The 13,212-nt window shown below is 40.7% G+C and overlaps 1 protein-coding gene across 5 annotated transcripts in view; it reads left to right on the forward strand.

The window, feature by feature from the left end:
- MLIP (muscular LMNA interacting protein) overlaps positions 1–13,212 on the forward strand; it is a 103,752-nt gene that overhangs the window by 40,510 nt on the left and 50,030 nt on the right. For 4 of the 5 annotated variants that reach the window (XR_004239367.1, XM_032104649.1, XM_032104646.1 and 1 more), the window contains exons 2-4: positions 1,012–1,170; positions 3,515–3,883; positions 9,818–11,446. Coding sequence is in view for 4 of the 5 variants with exons in the window: in XM_032104649.1 (XP_031960540.1) it covers positions 1,012–1,170; positions 3,515–3,883; positions 9,818–11,446 (2,157 nt within the window). In the remaining variant the exon portion in view is untranslated. The remainder of the gene's footprint in view (positions 1–1,011; positions 1,171–3,514; positions 3,884–9,817; positions 11,447–13,212) is intronic. The other variant, XM_032104650.1, reaches the window with a different exon arrangement.

Raw genomic sequence — 13,212 nt, forward strand, 5'->3', positions numbered from 1 at the left:
ATTAATAGCCATAAGGTTTACATCAGATGGTATAACAAAGGAAAATCAATGTACTCCATAGTTATAAATCAGAAAACAGAATTTCTTTACACCAACAAGTAGTGGGAAAGTCAGCATGTCAGGTTCAGTGGTTTGGGGTGTGGTTCCCCCTATTCACCTTGCGAAAGCATGTGCAGTTCCTCTTCCTGAAGTCTGGCAAAGCAACTGAGAGTTTTACAATGATGTGGACTTCTTTTTCCTGTTCCATCTCCTGTGAAGGAGATGGAAGTGATAGGAGAGCACTGTGATAAAATTGAACATTTAGGTGAAATTACCTTTGTTTAGTCTTTCTTGTGTTTGGTGCGTTCAGGTCCTATGTACACAGCCCTACTGAGAGGGCAACAGGGGGAGGGAGAAATAAGCAGACAAACAAGCAATTAGTTGGTGTATGTGGCTGAATAGCTCAAAGAAAATGGAGAAGATACTTGAATCACAATTAATTCCAGATATTGCTCAGAATTAGCTGCATTTGCATTAGAAAATGTGAACATGTTTTGCTTTTTTTTTTGCAGAGCAAAGGTTTTTCCTATTTGTTTAAGTTGTTAAGCAAATACTCTAGGGGCTATTATTTGCCCAGATACACTGGTATAATTGAATTGTTGTCCTACTGAAGTGGAGTTAAACAAAGATAAAAACAGCCTTGAAGTGGATTGAATATGGTTTTCTGATTTTGTTATGGAAAATTGAAAGAATAGCAAGCTATCAAACAAAAGTTCCTCTGTCTGCTGTGCCACACCACTAGAATATATAGAATGTTGATGAGTATAATCAAGGCAGTATTTTGTCTGTTAAATAAGGCTTTAATACACAATTACCCAATTTAAAAAAACCACCAAAGCAAACACCAGTATAGTTAATAACAGACACGTAAGTTATGTAGATTAATTATTTCATGTTATTAATATTACCTCAACTCTGATAAAAATCATCTTTATTTGGATAAAGAATTTGAACTAATTTTGTGTTTTGTAGGTCACTTCTCAAGAATCTGGAACCAAACCATTGACCTTCACGTTTGTACCATCCATTGGACAACTTCCAACTCATTTTGAGGTTGTGGATATCTCTAAGTTCCTTGTGACAATTCCAGAGGATCCAAAGGATCTGAGCAACCTAAATATTGTAAATAAGGTAGATTTTTTGTTTGCATTATTTTTTCCACTTCTTCAAAAGATAAAGAAAATTTTATTCTGAGCATTGCTGAACTGAAGCTCTTTCTCTTGAATGGTTTCTTGGCTTGTGCTTGGTTTAATTACCAAGATGTGGAATCATTGTGCAAGAGAAGGCAGGTGTCTGCTCAATAGCTTGCTTTGCCTTTGGCAGAGTTTATATTGGAAGGAAACCCTTGATCATCTCAATTCTGTCCTCTGTCAGTCATGCAATGGCAGATGACAGGAATTCCTTCTTGATCTTCATGACAGCAAGGGTGGTGTGCAAGGAGTGTTATCACATGGAAATTGACCAGGAGTTGTTCACTGGATCCTGGTTTCAGCAAATGCCAGTGCTGTGGCTACCAGAAAAGGTGCCAATCCTATTCATAGCTGCATAGTAATGCATCAAATTGGAAGCGAGCTTTTGATTTTTGAAAGCTTGTCCCTGTGATTTCCTGCAATGGTGTAGCCAGCTGCACAACATTCCTGGTTCTCCTTCCTTTAGTCAACCCTTTGTTTGTTATTCCTTTCCTGCCTCACAACACTTAATGCCCTCTTATTTTATTCCATGCTGCTTGAAAGGCTACTGCAACTCTCAGGTTAATATTAATGCTTATGGCAATTCTGGTTTTGTATAACAGCTCCTTCCCTGGGGCATTGCTGGGGCTGTGTGGATACAAATATTACTGCTAGCAAGAATTTTTCTTGCTTCTTTCCAGTCCCGTGAGATATTTTTCTCTCTCACGGAAGATATTAGCAGAGTTCTATAAACTATGAACACCTGCGACCTTGCAGAGCTCTGTTTATAGTACAGTAGAAAAATATTTTGACAATGGATGTTTTAGGATTTTAGCCAATCACCCCAAGGGGTGGATGATCCTTTGACCAATTAGACTATGAAGAAAAAAGTCTATAAAAGAGTTTGTAAAACAATTAAAAAAATCAATCTTGCTGCACAATTCCTGCCTGTTGGATCTCTCCTCTCCTCCCTACCACTGTGGGACACCGTAATATGGCTGCAGTTCTGGGTGCTCTTCCATGTAAAAAACTTTTCACAGTAGTTCACAGCCCTCTTACCTGAACATGTTCCAGCATTTCAGTGTCCTATCTGAGAAAAAAGCAGCTAGGTCTGGGCAAAGGATGGATATATTTGAAGAGACATTGACTGGAATATTATCCTCAGGCAGTTTAACTCATTAGTTACATTTACAGCTGCTCAGTACAGGTTTTGTTAGAAGTAATGCCCAGGATAAAGCAGAATCAGGTCTTCCTGTCATCCATCCCTGTGTATTTTTCTGTAGACAGAGGAAACTTTTCTGGCAGTTGATGCAGTTGTGAGGCCTTCATAGCACAGATTAGTCCCTATTCTAAAATGTCTAGGACCTGAACAATATTTCAACAACCAACATCAGATAATCAAAAGAACACTGTCAAACTCATAATGCTGATATCCCCCTCTGTGGTCCAGTATTTTTTCAAAGAACTGAACTCTGGGACTCATGAAGCTGCAAGTGCAGTGCAGATTTGTAATTACCCTGTTCCTCAAGCAGCACTCAAATATGAGCCCCATCTGGAGGCTTCCTCTTGCAGTACACAGTATGTCTATTCATTTACCTGTTTCCTCCTCTGAGGGAAATATGATTTAAAATAGCAGTTTTGATTTTGAATGATTTAACGATATGTGTGTCATATGTGCAGTTTGCACTATTCCTGCTTTCATCCAAAGTGTACTCGAGAAGTGACATACTGGATGTGGAAATTGCAGAACATATGAAGAACAATTGTGGCCTGTGCTGCAAAACTTGAACATACAGTAAAGCTCTCTGACCTCTGAGTCTCTTTGCATTCTTTGGAGAATGCCTTGTCTTAAGGGCCTTTGTTTCTTCATTAATATGTATACGTTTTGTCCCAGATTAGTCTGTCAGACTCCTCTGAGGAGCATTGTCTGCTCTGTGGATCCCGCAGTCAGGGTGCCTTCCCATCATGTCTGGTGTAGTCAGGTCTGACAGCTCATTCGGCTTGACTGCACCCTCCTCCTCGGTTCCCGCGCCGGCCCTGTCTCGGGCCATCGCTGTGCTCAGTGCCCCCTGTTGCTCTGTGAGTTGCTGGGAGGGCAGCCCCCACAGCATTGGCTGGGGGGCTGGAAGCTGGGACTCCCTGGGGAAGTGGCTTCTGCTGTGTACTCATGCCTAAATTCTTCATTTGCCTACTGCACTTTTGGTAGTGCAGAGACAGACACTACTGAAAGCCAAAGTTACTTCACATTTTGGGGAACTCAAATAAAATGCAGTTAATTTGGCTCTTTCTCCTTGTATCTTTTGCAGTCTGACACAGTCTCTGATGAGCTGGTCTTAAAGAGTGGGGCCAAACAAGACTGTGTGTCCACTGTCTGTACAGACAGCACCCGAACGGCTTTCCGGTCCCTGGGGTGTAATTCAAGCAAAGGAGAAATGCAGGAGAATGACCTGTTTAAGGCTGAGTTTATCCTGATTACGGACTCTGGTGATGAAGATGAAGTAGCTGCAGCCTCGAACAACATCCATCAGCCTTCCAATGGCTACGGTCCCATCAGTGCTCAGCTGCTGACCACATCGCATGTTTCCCCTGGCACTGGGGCAGGGAAACCTCCTGGTGATGGGCACCTTCCAGGTGCTGCACTTTCCCATGGTACTACTGATCCACAAAAACATCAGGTAACAAGCTCTTCAGACTCTAGCGATAACCTTTGCTTTCTAAACCTTTCAGGATGTGGAGCCAGCTTGTACAGCAGCTTGGTCAATTTGTTCTTTAATTAGCCTTTTCATTGGCCATTTCTGTAACATTTGGACCTTAAGGAGGTGGCCCAACCCTTCTGACTTGCTGCCTCTCCATATGATTCTGGTGTGTGTGTGGAGCAGATAAGGGAGATGTATTCTTTCCTTTTAAGAGCAGTTCATCATGACAGCAAGTTAATCAGGAGATGTTAGCTTCCTACCTAGTCTAAATTGTGTGGGGTAATTGAAATCAATAGAGCCTTGAGATCATTTGAATTACTGGCATCAGACTTCCCAGAACTAGATTCTTTTTTTTTTTCTCAGCACCTCTTGCAGCCTTTATGCAAGAGAAAGAGGCTGTAAAAAATCCTATTATTCTGATTGTTGGATGGTACACCTGACTTTGCACAGGTGTAAAGAACTAATGAAGATGAAATTTCCATTTTTTGTGAACCTTTATAGGTGCATTTATTGAATGGTTAAATTTTAAATTCTCCCTGGGGCATTTCCAAAAAGGGTCTTTGAAATGTTTTACAAATGCATCAATCCAAGCTACTGCAAGAAAAGTTAATGTCTCCCATCTTAGAAAGAACACTGATCTATATTGAAGGGTGTGTATGCAATGGAAAATTCCACCTTTAGCAAAATAACAACATCCTTCTCACATGAAATTAATTCAGGCATTTCCTTTGACCTTGAAAATGCAATTCTTAATTGATAATTTGAAAGCAAACATTAAGCATGGCTACTTTGTTTCTGAAAATGAATAGGATATCCTATCTTGTGTTGAAATACTTTTGCCACTCAATTTTTTCATCAAATTCAGTGTAAATTTTGATTGAAGACATTGTGAATAAGAAATCCACTCTGGGATTCACGGAAGTATGAAATGTTCATTTCTTCAGAGAAACTCCCAGTGAAGTCAGTGAGAATTTTCCATGAGGAAGGTTAAAGGCATAGGTAAGCATACACAGAGGAAGCAGCCTGTAAGAGAATACTTGTCTTGAGGAAATACAAATTTACTTTAGTAATGTTCAGGCTTACTTCAGTGATTTTTTGAAAAGCTTTTACAGAAATTGTGTGAATTTTGGAGTACTATACAGAAGAGTTCCTATGTTGAATCTTTCTTAAGCTTCTGGTGACTTGGCAAGTAAAGAGGATTTTGGCTGGTGAGGTAACAGAAGATAAAGATTGCACAGAACATGAAATAAAGCCTAACTTTGCTAACTATTCACCTGGACAGGAAGAGAGGCAGTATGTAATATAGCAATTGCATATCTTGTCATTATTCTTTAGTCACAAGTTTTCAAGACCTTACTTCCACAGTCTTCATTATCTCAGTATCTTTAGCCCTCTCTATCGCTTGATAAATAGATGTTTTTACCAAGCTGCCTTTCACTGTTGTTCTGATTCTACGGCGTTTCTGTAGGCATCACTCTTTCTCGCTTGATATCTAATGAAAGATCATCATTTCTGAAATGAAGGAAAACTATGAAAAGATTAAATAGATGCATGGTTTATCTGTTGGTACATTTCCTTTGTAAAATGGATTCCATATATGGGCTATCTTTTCAGTTCGTGGGTTATAAGGGCAGTATCGTGTCCCTTTTAAGAGTTATTGCATACAACATTATGTTAATTTAAAAGCATAATTAGACAATGAGTTTCCTGTCAGATGTGAAAAAAACAAGGACCAGTACTGGGGAGCATTGTGTTGCAGAAGGGATCACTCTAACTGACCCAGAGGGCTCATTCAGCTTCATTAATTTCTGACTTAGTTTAAATGAAGGAAAAAAGGAAAGAATTAAAAAAAAAAGGAAGTTTCTGTTCTGTGAAAAAAAGCAAGGAATTAAAAAAAAGGAAGTTTCTGTTCTGTGAGACATAAAAGTCCTGACTGATGTTGGAAAATGCCACACTATATTCAAAATCTGAAAAAAATAATCTGTTATTCTGGTCATATTTTGAGCCTTTTGATAATAGTTTAATGTTTATATATTGTGTTGGGGGGTTTTCTGCCACTTCTATTTTTATGTTAAAAAGAGTCAAGCCATGCAAGAGAGAGTCAGACTGACTCCTGCCTTTGGGAATTTACCCTTTGGGTTGAGCGGGGTGTCTGCTTCTCTCAATGTCAGGGTGTGAGCTCAACTTGGAGAAATTTCTTGACTCACTGTGGGGATCAGTAACCAAAAGGAATTTCAGTTACTCGAAGTCACTTGACATTCCTCTGTCCATTGAGTGGCATCTGGTTTGGCTTTTCCAGACAAGTAAGTCAGGAGTCCCTACAAACTCCTGCCATTGCTTGGACAATGCACCTTCCTTGTTGGCAGAAAATGGACTGTTCTAAATAGCATTTATATTAATTGGGTCTCAGCTCACAGTCTGATTTACTGTGTTGTCTCCAGGAATTTTGTTAAGTTTTCCACAGTTTCCAGTGCTTCCTTGTGGCTTTCTGGTTCTGAGGTTGCAGTCTTTGTAGGTAATTTCTTTTTATTTTTTCCTATCTATAAGCAGATTCTACTGAGATCAAAGCATGGTTAGCTGGGCCCAGAATCAGGTCTACATTGAAGACATGATTCACTCAGACATGATTTCTGCCTTTTGGACTCTCAGCTTACACACTCTTTCCCTTTTCCTGTTTGACCAGCACATCTTTCAGGGTCTTGCTGGTATAGCTAACCACATCTTTTGTGCCCTTCAAAAACAATGTGACCTCACCAGAATGACGATTTGCCTTGCGTCCAACTCAGTTCTGCCATTTCAAATGTGCTGAAGGTCTCCTGGGCAAGGCTCAATACTAATATTATGTCCACTTTGATAATTCTGGAATGATTATCTACAAGGCATCAAGATCTTTTTCAAGTGCCTTTATCCCTTTGTGCTGATGTAACCTTGCCACCTATTTCAACTTTCTTCATACATTTTTGGGAAATGTTTATCTGAGATGCTCCTGAGAAGAGCAAAAGACTTGCAGTTGAATCACAGACCAAAGCAACTCAAATCTGCTTTGGTCACTCACTTCTTCTGCACCAATCCAATTCACCTACAGGAGGGTTTTAAAGTAGAGAAACTGAACAGAAGAAAAATCCACAGATTGAGGGACGTTATTATATCTCGCCTACTGGCACTGTTGAGGCTGCAGCTGTAAAACCATGGTCAGTTTGGTGGCCAGCAACCCTCAAATTCAAGAGAGACGTGAGGAAGGGAGTGGGGTACAGCACAAAGGTGTAAATATGTCTGGGGCACATGTGAGCTGAGGCTGAAGGAGCTGGCTTTGTTGACTCCCACCAAGAGACAGCCAAGGAGGCATCTAGAAACTGCCCAGGACCACTGGCAGGGCAGTTACAGACATGACAGAGCCAAACTCCTCTCTGCAGTGGCAGGTGAGGCAGCAATGGCTGCAAACTGCAGCGTGCGAGATCCCAGCTGCTCATCAGAAGCAGCTTCCTCAGTGGGAGGTGGTGCAGCACTGGCACAGGCTGCCTGGGGGTGCTGGAGCTCCATCAGAGCTCTGGAGACTGGGTGAGACACGGCCACAGCTGACCTGACCCACTGGCACTGGTGAGAGCCCTGCTTTGAGTAGGAGGCTGGACTAGATGACCTCTGGAAGCCACTTCCAACCCACTTTGATTATGATTTCCTGATCCTGTAAATAAGAGGTCGATCATCTGTAGATGTGGTTATTAATATTGTGTTACAATAGCAAAATCATTTCTGACGACTTGATTAATGGCTCAATTAGCTCAGCATGTAAATGTTCAGTCGTATTTAAACATGAAGAGTACTGAAAAATGTCTTTATTTTACCTGCAGAAGTATATTTGTCATCTGCTATCATGAACATTTTTGTAGCTGCTTATAAATCTTTCTTCTTGAGTTTTAACTAATTAGAAGTCACTGCACATCCTGTGCTTTTATTATGAAGTTTCATATTTATTCCTCATTTCCTTTTAATCTGTTGTCTTTGTAAGGGAAATTTATCTATTCTATTTCGAAATATAGAGATTTCACACCCCAGCTCTGTTTTGGTAGTTGATCAACTTCCCGAATAAATTATTAAATTCAGGAGGCTGCTTCAAGTTATCAGATTTATTACCACACTGCTTTTTAACTCGTTAAATAATTTTATTTTTCATGACATATTTAATAATAATTTTAATAATTATTAAATACTGGTAAATTAATCTCAATTTCCAGTATTTTTCTTCTTCTTAATTAGCAGCTTTTTGAGCAAGAGTCATAATTTCTCAATCCAATAGAATATATGTACAATGATATAAACAACATTAATTTTTATATTCCAATATTTGTCCTGTATTCATCCATTGCCTTTCCACTTTGAAATGGGATGCCTTAATAAATGTGTAAAACAAGGGGAAGTCAGTGTGGTTGTAAAGGCATTCATATGTTTTGTGTTTATTCCTATAAATCAAAGCATTGACCTGGCTTTTCTGAAGTTACCTTATACAGAAAGTGTCTTTGGTTTAAAAGGCTTGCTTTTTGTATGGTATAATTTAGCAGGAAGAGCCCACTGATTTTAAGTTCTAAGGGCTAATAGGGTTTTGAAGTGTGTATTTAGCCCATATTTAGGCATAGTTCTGCCCTTGAAAACTTTTAAGTCTTGCTCTTCTGTCACAGATTCTTCCAGCATGTGCTCTCACTTGAAAATTAGTTGTTTTGTTCTTATTTTTATTTTGTTATGTATCAATGATATATTACATAATACTAATCCTAATCATCATCATCATAATTCCTCTCTTCTATGGGTAAGACATATGTATTAAAAATATAATTCATAGGCTGAGCCACAGCCATGAGCAAGTTGTGTGTTGAAGGGTATAATTGTCTTTTACAGAGCTGCATAATCTTTTCAGGGTATCTAACAATAGTTAAATAGGTGTTCTTATATTTACATCAAGTTTGATGGAATTAGAGTCAATTTCCCTGCTTTCAAATCACTCAGTCAAATGTTAGGTGACAATTTGTATCCTTTTGGTTTTACAGTTGACTTAACTTACTATTTCACACTGATATGTTTTATTCATATTGTGTATACCTCAGTTTTTAATTTCAGCATTATAATAACTTGGAAGATTTTGAGAGAATTTCTTTCTTTAGAAGCATGAAACTGTATAACAGGTTGATAATATACTTGTATGCTCTAATTAGTTTTGACAAATCCTAATTAGAATGGACCCAAGAAAAAAGACACTCATGAAAGAGCTCATTACTGTTTTATTAGTGTATCGAAAGACTGTGGAGAAGGGGATAAGGACTCTTACATGCCTGCAAACTGTCAAAAGCTCTGCTCTGTGAATGACAGGAGAAGTGAAAAGCAAACTGGATGTCTGATTTAAGTTGTTCCAAGCAAATTTCTCATTCTGATATCACAGTGCTGCAGAAGGAGTTGTTTACTGAATGAGAAAAAGAGCACTTGGCTTGAATCCCATTTTCAGAAAGGCTGCTTTCCACTGAACTGTAAAAGTGAGATGGGACACTATTGCATTTTTTTTACCTTCCGTTGTGTTTATTTTTTGTGGATGCCATCACATGATTCCAGACACTCATGGCACAACTGTCTTGGGTTTTACCTAAAATGAAAAATACTGTGGCCTTGAACCTTGTTTATATCAACTAAACTGGGGTGTCATAAACCCAAAGTACCACACAGCTTGTCTGTCTCAGTCACCTCCCCATGAGAACCTTATCCATCAGGCTGTATGCCCAAGCTGAAAACAACCCTATGCTTTTAATCCACGCAGCAGTACTAATGGAAACCCTATACGCATGACCACAGGACTGAAATGTGGGGTGTTTAACAGTTCCACAGGTTCCACCTATATTAACAATTCTGTTTTGTTTTTTTTTTTCTCTCCAGTTAATTTCTACTCTTTCCACCTCTGATCATCTTTCCTCTAAACCACCTGCTGTCCACTTAATTTCTCCAATTAATCAGAAAGTAGCGTGCGGTGCCATGGTTAACATGAATCAAGCCTCTTCGCTGGACAAGTCCTGTAACAACTGGCAGTCAGCAACTGGGTTTTCTAAGCAAGACTCATCTCTCTACTTTCAGTCTGTTTCCCATAGTTCATCTCCCTCAATGTCTAAAATATCCTCTTCTGCATCAAAGAGTTGGTACTCCACTCCTCAGTTGTCTGATAACCTACAAACACCAAGTCTCTATAGTCCTGGCTGTGTTTGCAAAATGGGAGGCTTCTCCACATCCTCTGTTCCTGCAAGGAGCTCAAGTCTTTCCTCCAATCCTCCATGTTCAACGGAAATTCAAAGATCTTTAGCTCAGTCTCTATCCCCCAGTTCTTCCAAAAGATTGAATGCTTTGTCTCCTCTCCCTGTACATATAATAACACATTCATTATGTCCTAGCCCTAAACCTTTGTCTCCACCCTCTCTTTATGGGTCCTCTTCGACCATATGTAGTATAAATGAGCCTTGCTCACAAACATTATCCAGAGGAAATTCAGCCAAGTCAGGAGTCAAATCCCCTCTGCCAACAAGACTGACTCTCTTAACTGCTATTTTGAGATCAGGCTCCTCTCAGCAGAGACCACTTTCTCCTGCTTCTTGTCCCACATTTTCCCCCAGCTCCCTTAGTTCATCAACATTTGCAATAGATCAAAAGTTCGAAACAACTCCCCCAACCCCCAAGAAATCTGTTTTAAGCCCTCCTATAAGCCTAGATTCTCCCAACAAAGAGGATTATTGGCTTTCAGGATGGGCTCAGCATCTGCTTTTACCTTCCAAGCCACATCCCACGCCTCGAGCGAAGTCCCTTTCTCCTAAAAAGCACCTTCCATTTCAATCACTTTCTCCAGACTTCCGAAATTCTCTGTCATCGCCTGTCTCCTCCCACAGAAGATCAGTTGCCTCTCCAGATATGCAGTCTTCACTGCCTCCTCCTTGTGCCCCGGCTCCCTCTTCCTTAGCATTCCCCACCTCTCCTTCTCCAGAAGGGCCGAGGTATTCTGCCTCCAGGTCCCAGGGCCCTCAGAAGTCTCACAGAGTACACACTTACTCACCCATCTTTACTTGCCGGTCATACCCTTTGCTTTCTTCTACCAATCTTAGTGGTGCATTGTCTCCCACCCTAGAAAAACACTCATCTCCTTCCCCAAGTCTTTTGCACTCACCTTCTAGATCTAAATCAGATTCATCCCAAACATCTGTTCAGGAGATCAGTGCCTCCTCTCCTACCCCTTCTAGCATCTCAGAGCAGTGGTCTCTCCCACAGCGTCACCCTACCCCACTGGTTCCACAAACTAGTAGTATTCATTCCCATCCACTGCAATTTAATTCTTCATTGGTGCAAGCAAATTTTAGGTCTAACTCCTCCTCTCCAAGACCTGAGCATTCTGCCACCTCATCCGTGTTAAAGTGCAGATCTCCCATCTCAGACAAGTCACCAGGCACACTACCATCAAGACCCAGAGAGCTGACTTCGCCACAGTCTTTTTCCCTGCCTCCTGACCATGAAAACATCAAACCCAAGGTACTCTTGGTGCATGCTTATTTTACAATAGTTCTTTGTCCCTGTAGGGAAAAATCACGTCCACGTTTCACAATTCTAGTAAAATAAATGGGACGTGAAAAAAATGTGGAAAAGCTACAGGTTTTGTATTAATAGTGAAGATAGTGAAAATGAAATCCTACCCTTCAAATTGCTAGCAATGTGTTCTGTATTATGGAGAAGATGGTGTAGGAATCCTTTAGCACAAAAAAGAAGATTCATGAGTGAGATGATTTACTGCTAAAGATGGATTTGTGTCCAGTGGCTCTGATGTACATTTGGTACACCTATTTGTGGAGCTTGCCTAAAATCCTGGTCTGTCAAAAATCAACCATGAAGAATGTTCTAGTCACCCCATTCTAAAGTAAATCCGTATGTGTTCCCAGGGAAAGTAATAGAGGTATGGTGGTCTTAGGTGCAGGGCTGAGCAAGAAGCAGTTTAATCTAATTGATATGAACTAGATGTTCCAGGGGTGAGTGATTCCCAAGCATCTCATCCCACCTGCCCTCCTCACTTCCCAGGAGGCTTTCCTCACCCCAGCCACCCCGGGACCAGCCCAGATGCACTAATGAGCTCAGCCTGAGCAAAGACTTTGTGGCCAAGGGCCAGCAAGGGAAGATAAGGACAGACTCCTGCTTCTTCCCTTTCTTTTGTACTCTTCTATCTTTGGTACTTCTCTGATCTTGTTGTGCTAGACAGAGGATGAGGGGGGAAAAAAAGCCAAGCTTCCTACAGCATGAACTACTGCAAATACAAAAGTCTCACACCTGGCAGATCAGCCATGCTCCTGCTGTTTGTCATCCACCCGAAGGCAGGAGAGCTATCGCAGAATGAGAATAAGCAATGATGGCAATTGCTGCAGGAGGGCTTGGGAACCAGGCATACTGTAGATTTAAAGATGTATCTCAAGACTGGGAAGGGAAGGGTATCCAAAAACATGCAGCAGGTAGGTGAGAACAAGAGAGCTGCTGTGCAAAAAGGAAGAGTTAGTTGCAGAAGGCATCAGAGCTGCACGAGGCTTTCCAACCTCTTTTATCTTATCTTTGCACTCTGGGCTTCGCTTGTGCTGTGTTCCCATCCTCTAACTCATATCTGAGCTCTGTCCATCACAGAAAGTCTCTCATAGTTTATTGATTTATTTGCTCACAGCACAAAATTACAGCCTGGTCCACCAGATCAAGTCGTGTCAGGTGTGTTCCTAACAGCTTAGCCATGGCAGGGGGTGACTTAAAAATGTTAATTGGAAATGAGAGGTTAAAATCAGCACAAGTAGCAATTGTCATGAATGGTTCTTTTAAAATCCAAACAAGCCAAGAGGAACCATTTTGCCAAGCAGAGATGTACGGTGTTGTTACACCCTATCATTATTAGTTAATGAAACAAAAAAAGAGATATGAAATTGTAGAAATTCCAAGAAAAAAGCCCCTGAGATCAAACTGTAAGGCACAACCAAGCCTGCCGACTGCAAAACAGTTGCAGTTCCTATTAGTTGGTGCATTGAGCACTGTGAGGTCTCAGGCAGTAAGGAAATGCTCTGCTTGTGACACAGAGCTATTGCCTGGGCTTATATTTGCAGAGGTTGTTATACTCCTTCTATCTTTCCTTCTGTCTTTCCTACTGTCCCTTTTCCTACTAATTCTGCTTTATCATGCAATATGGTGGCACTTTTGAAACTGCCCCACCATTCCATGGAGACTGGGAGAATGTCCACCAGTATAATACACTTGGACCATTAGTCTGGTCTAAT

The sequence above is a fragment of the Corvus moneduloides genome, chromosome 3 (genome assembly GCF_009650955.1).
Source record: "Corvus moneduloides isolate bCorMon1 chromosome 3, bCorMon1.pri, whole genome shotgun sequence".
Classification (NCBI taxonomy): Eukaryota; Metazoa; Chordata; class Aves; order Passeriformes; family Corvidae; genus Corvus; species Corvus moneduloides.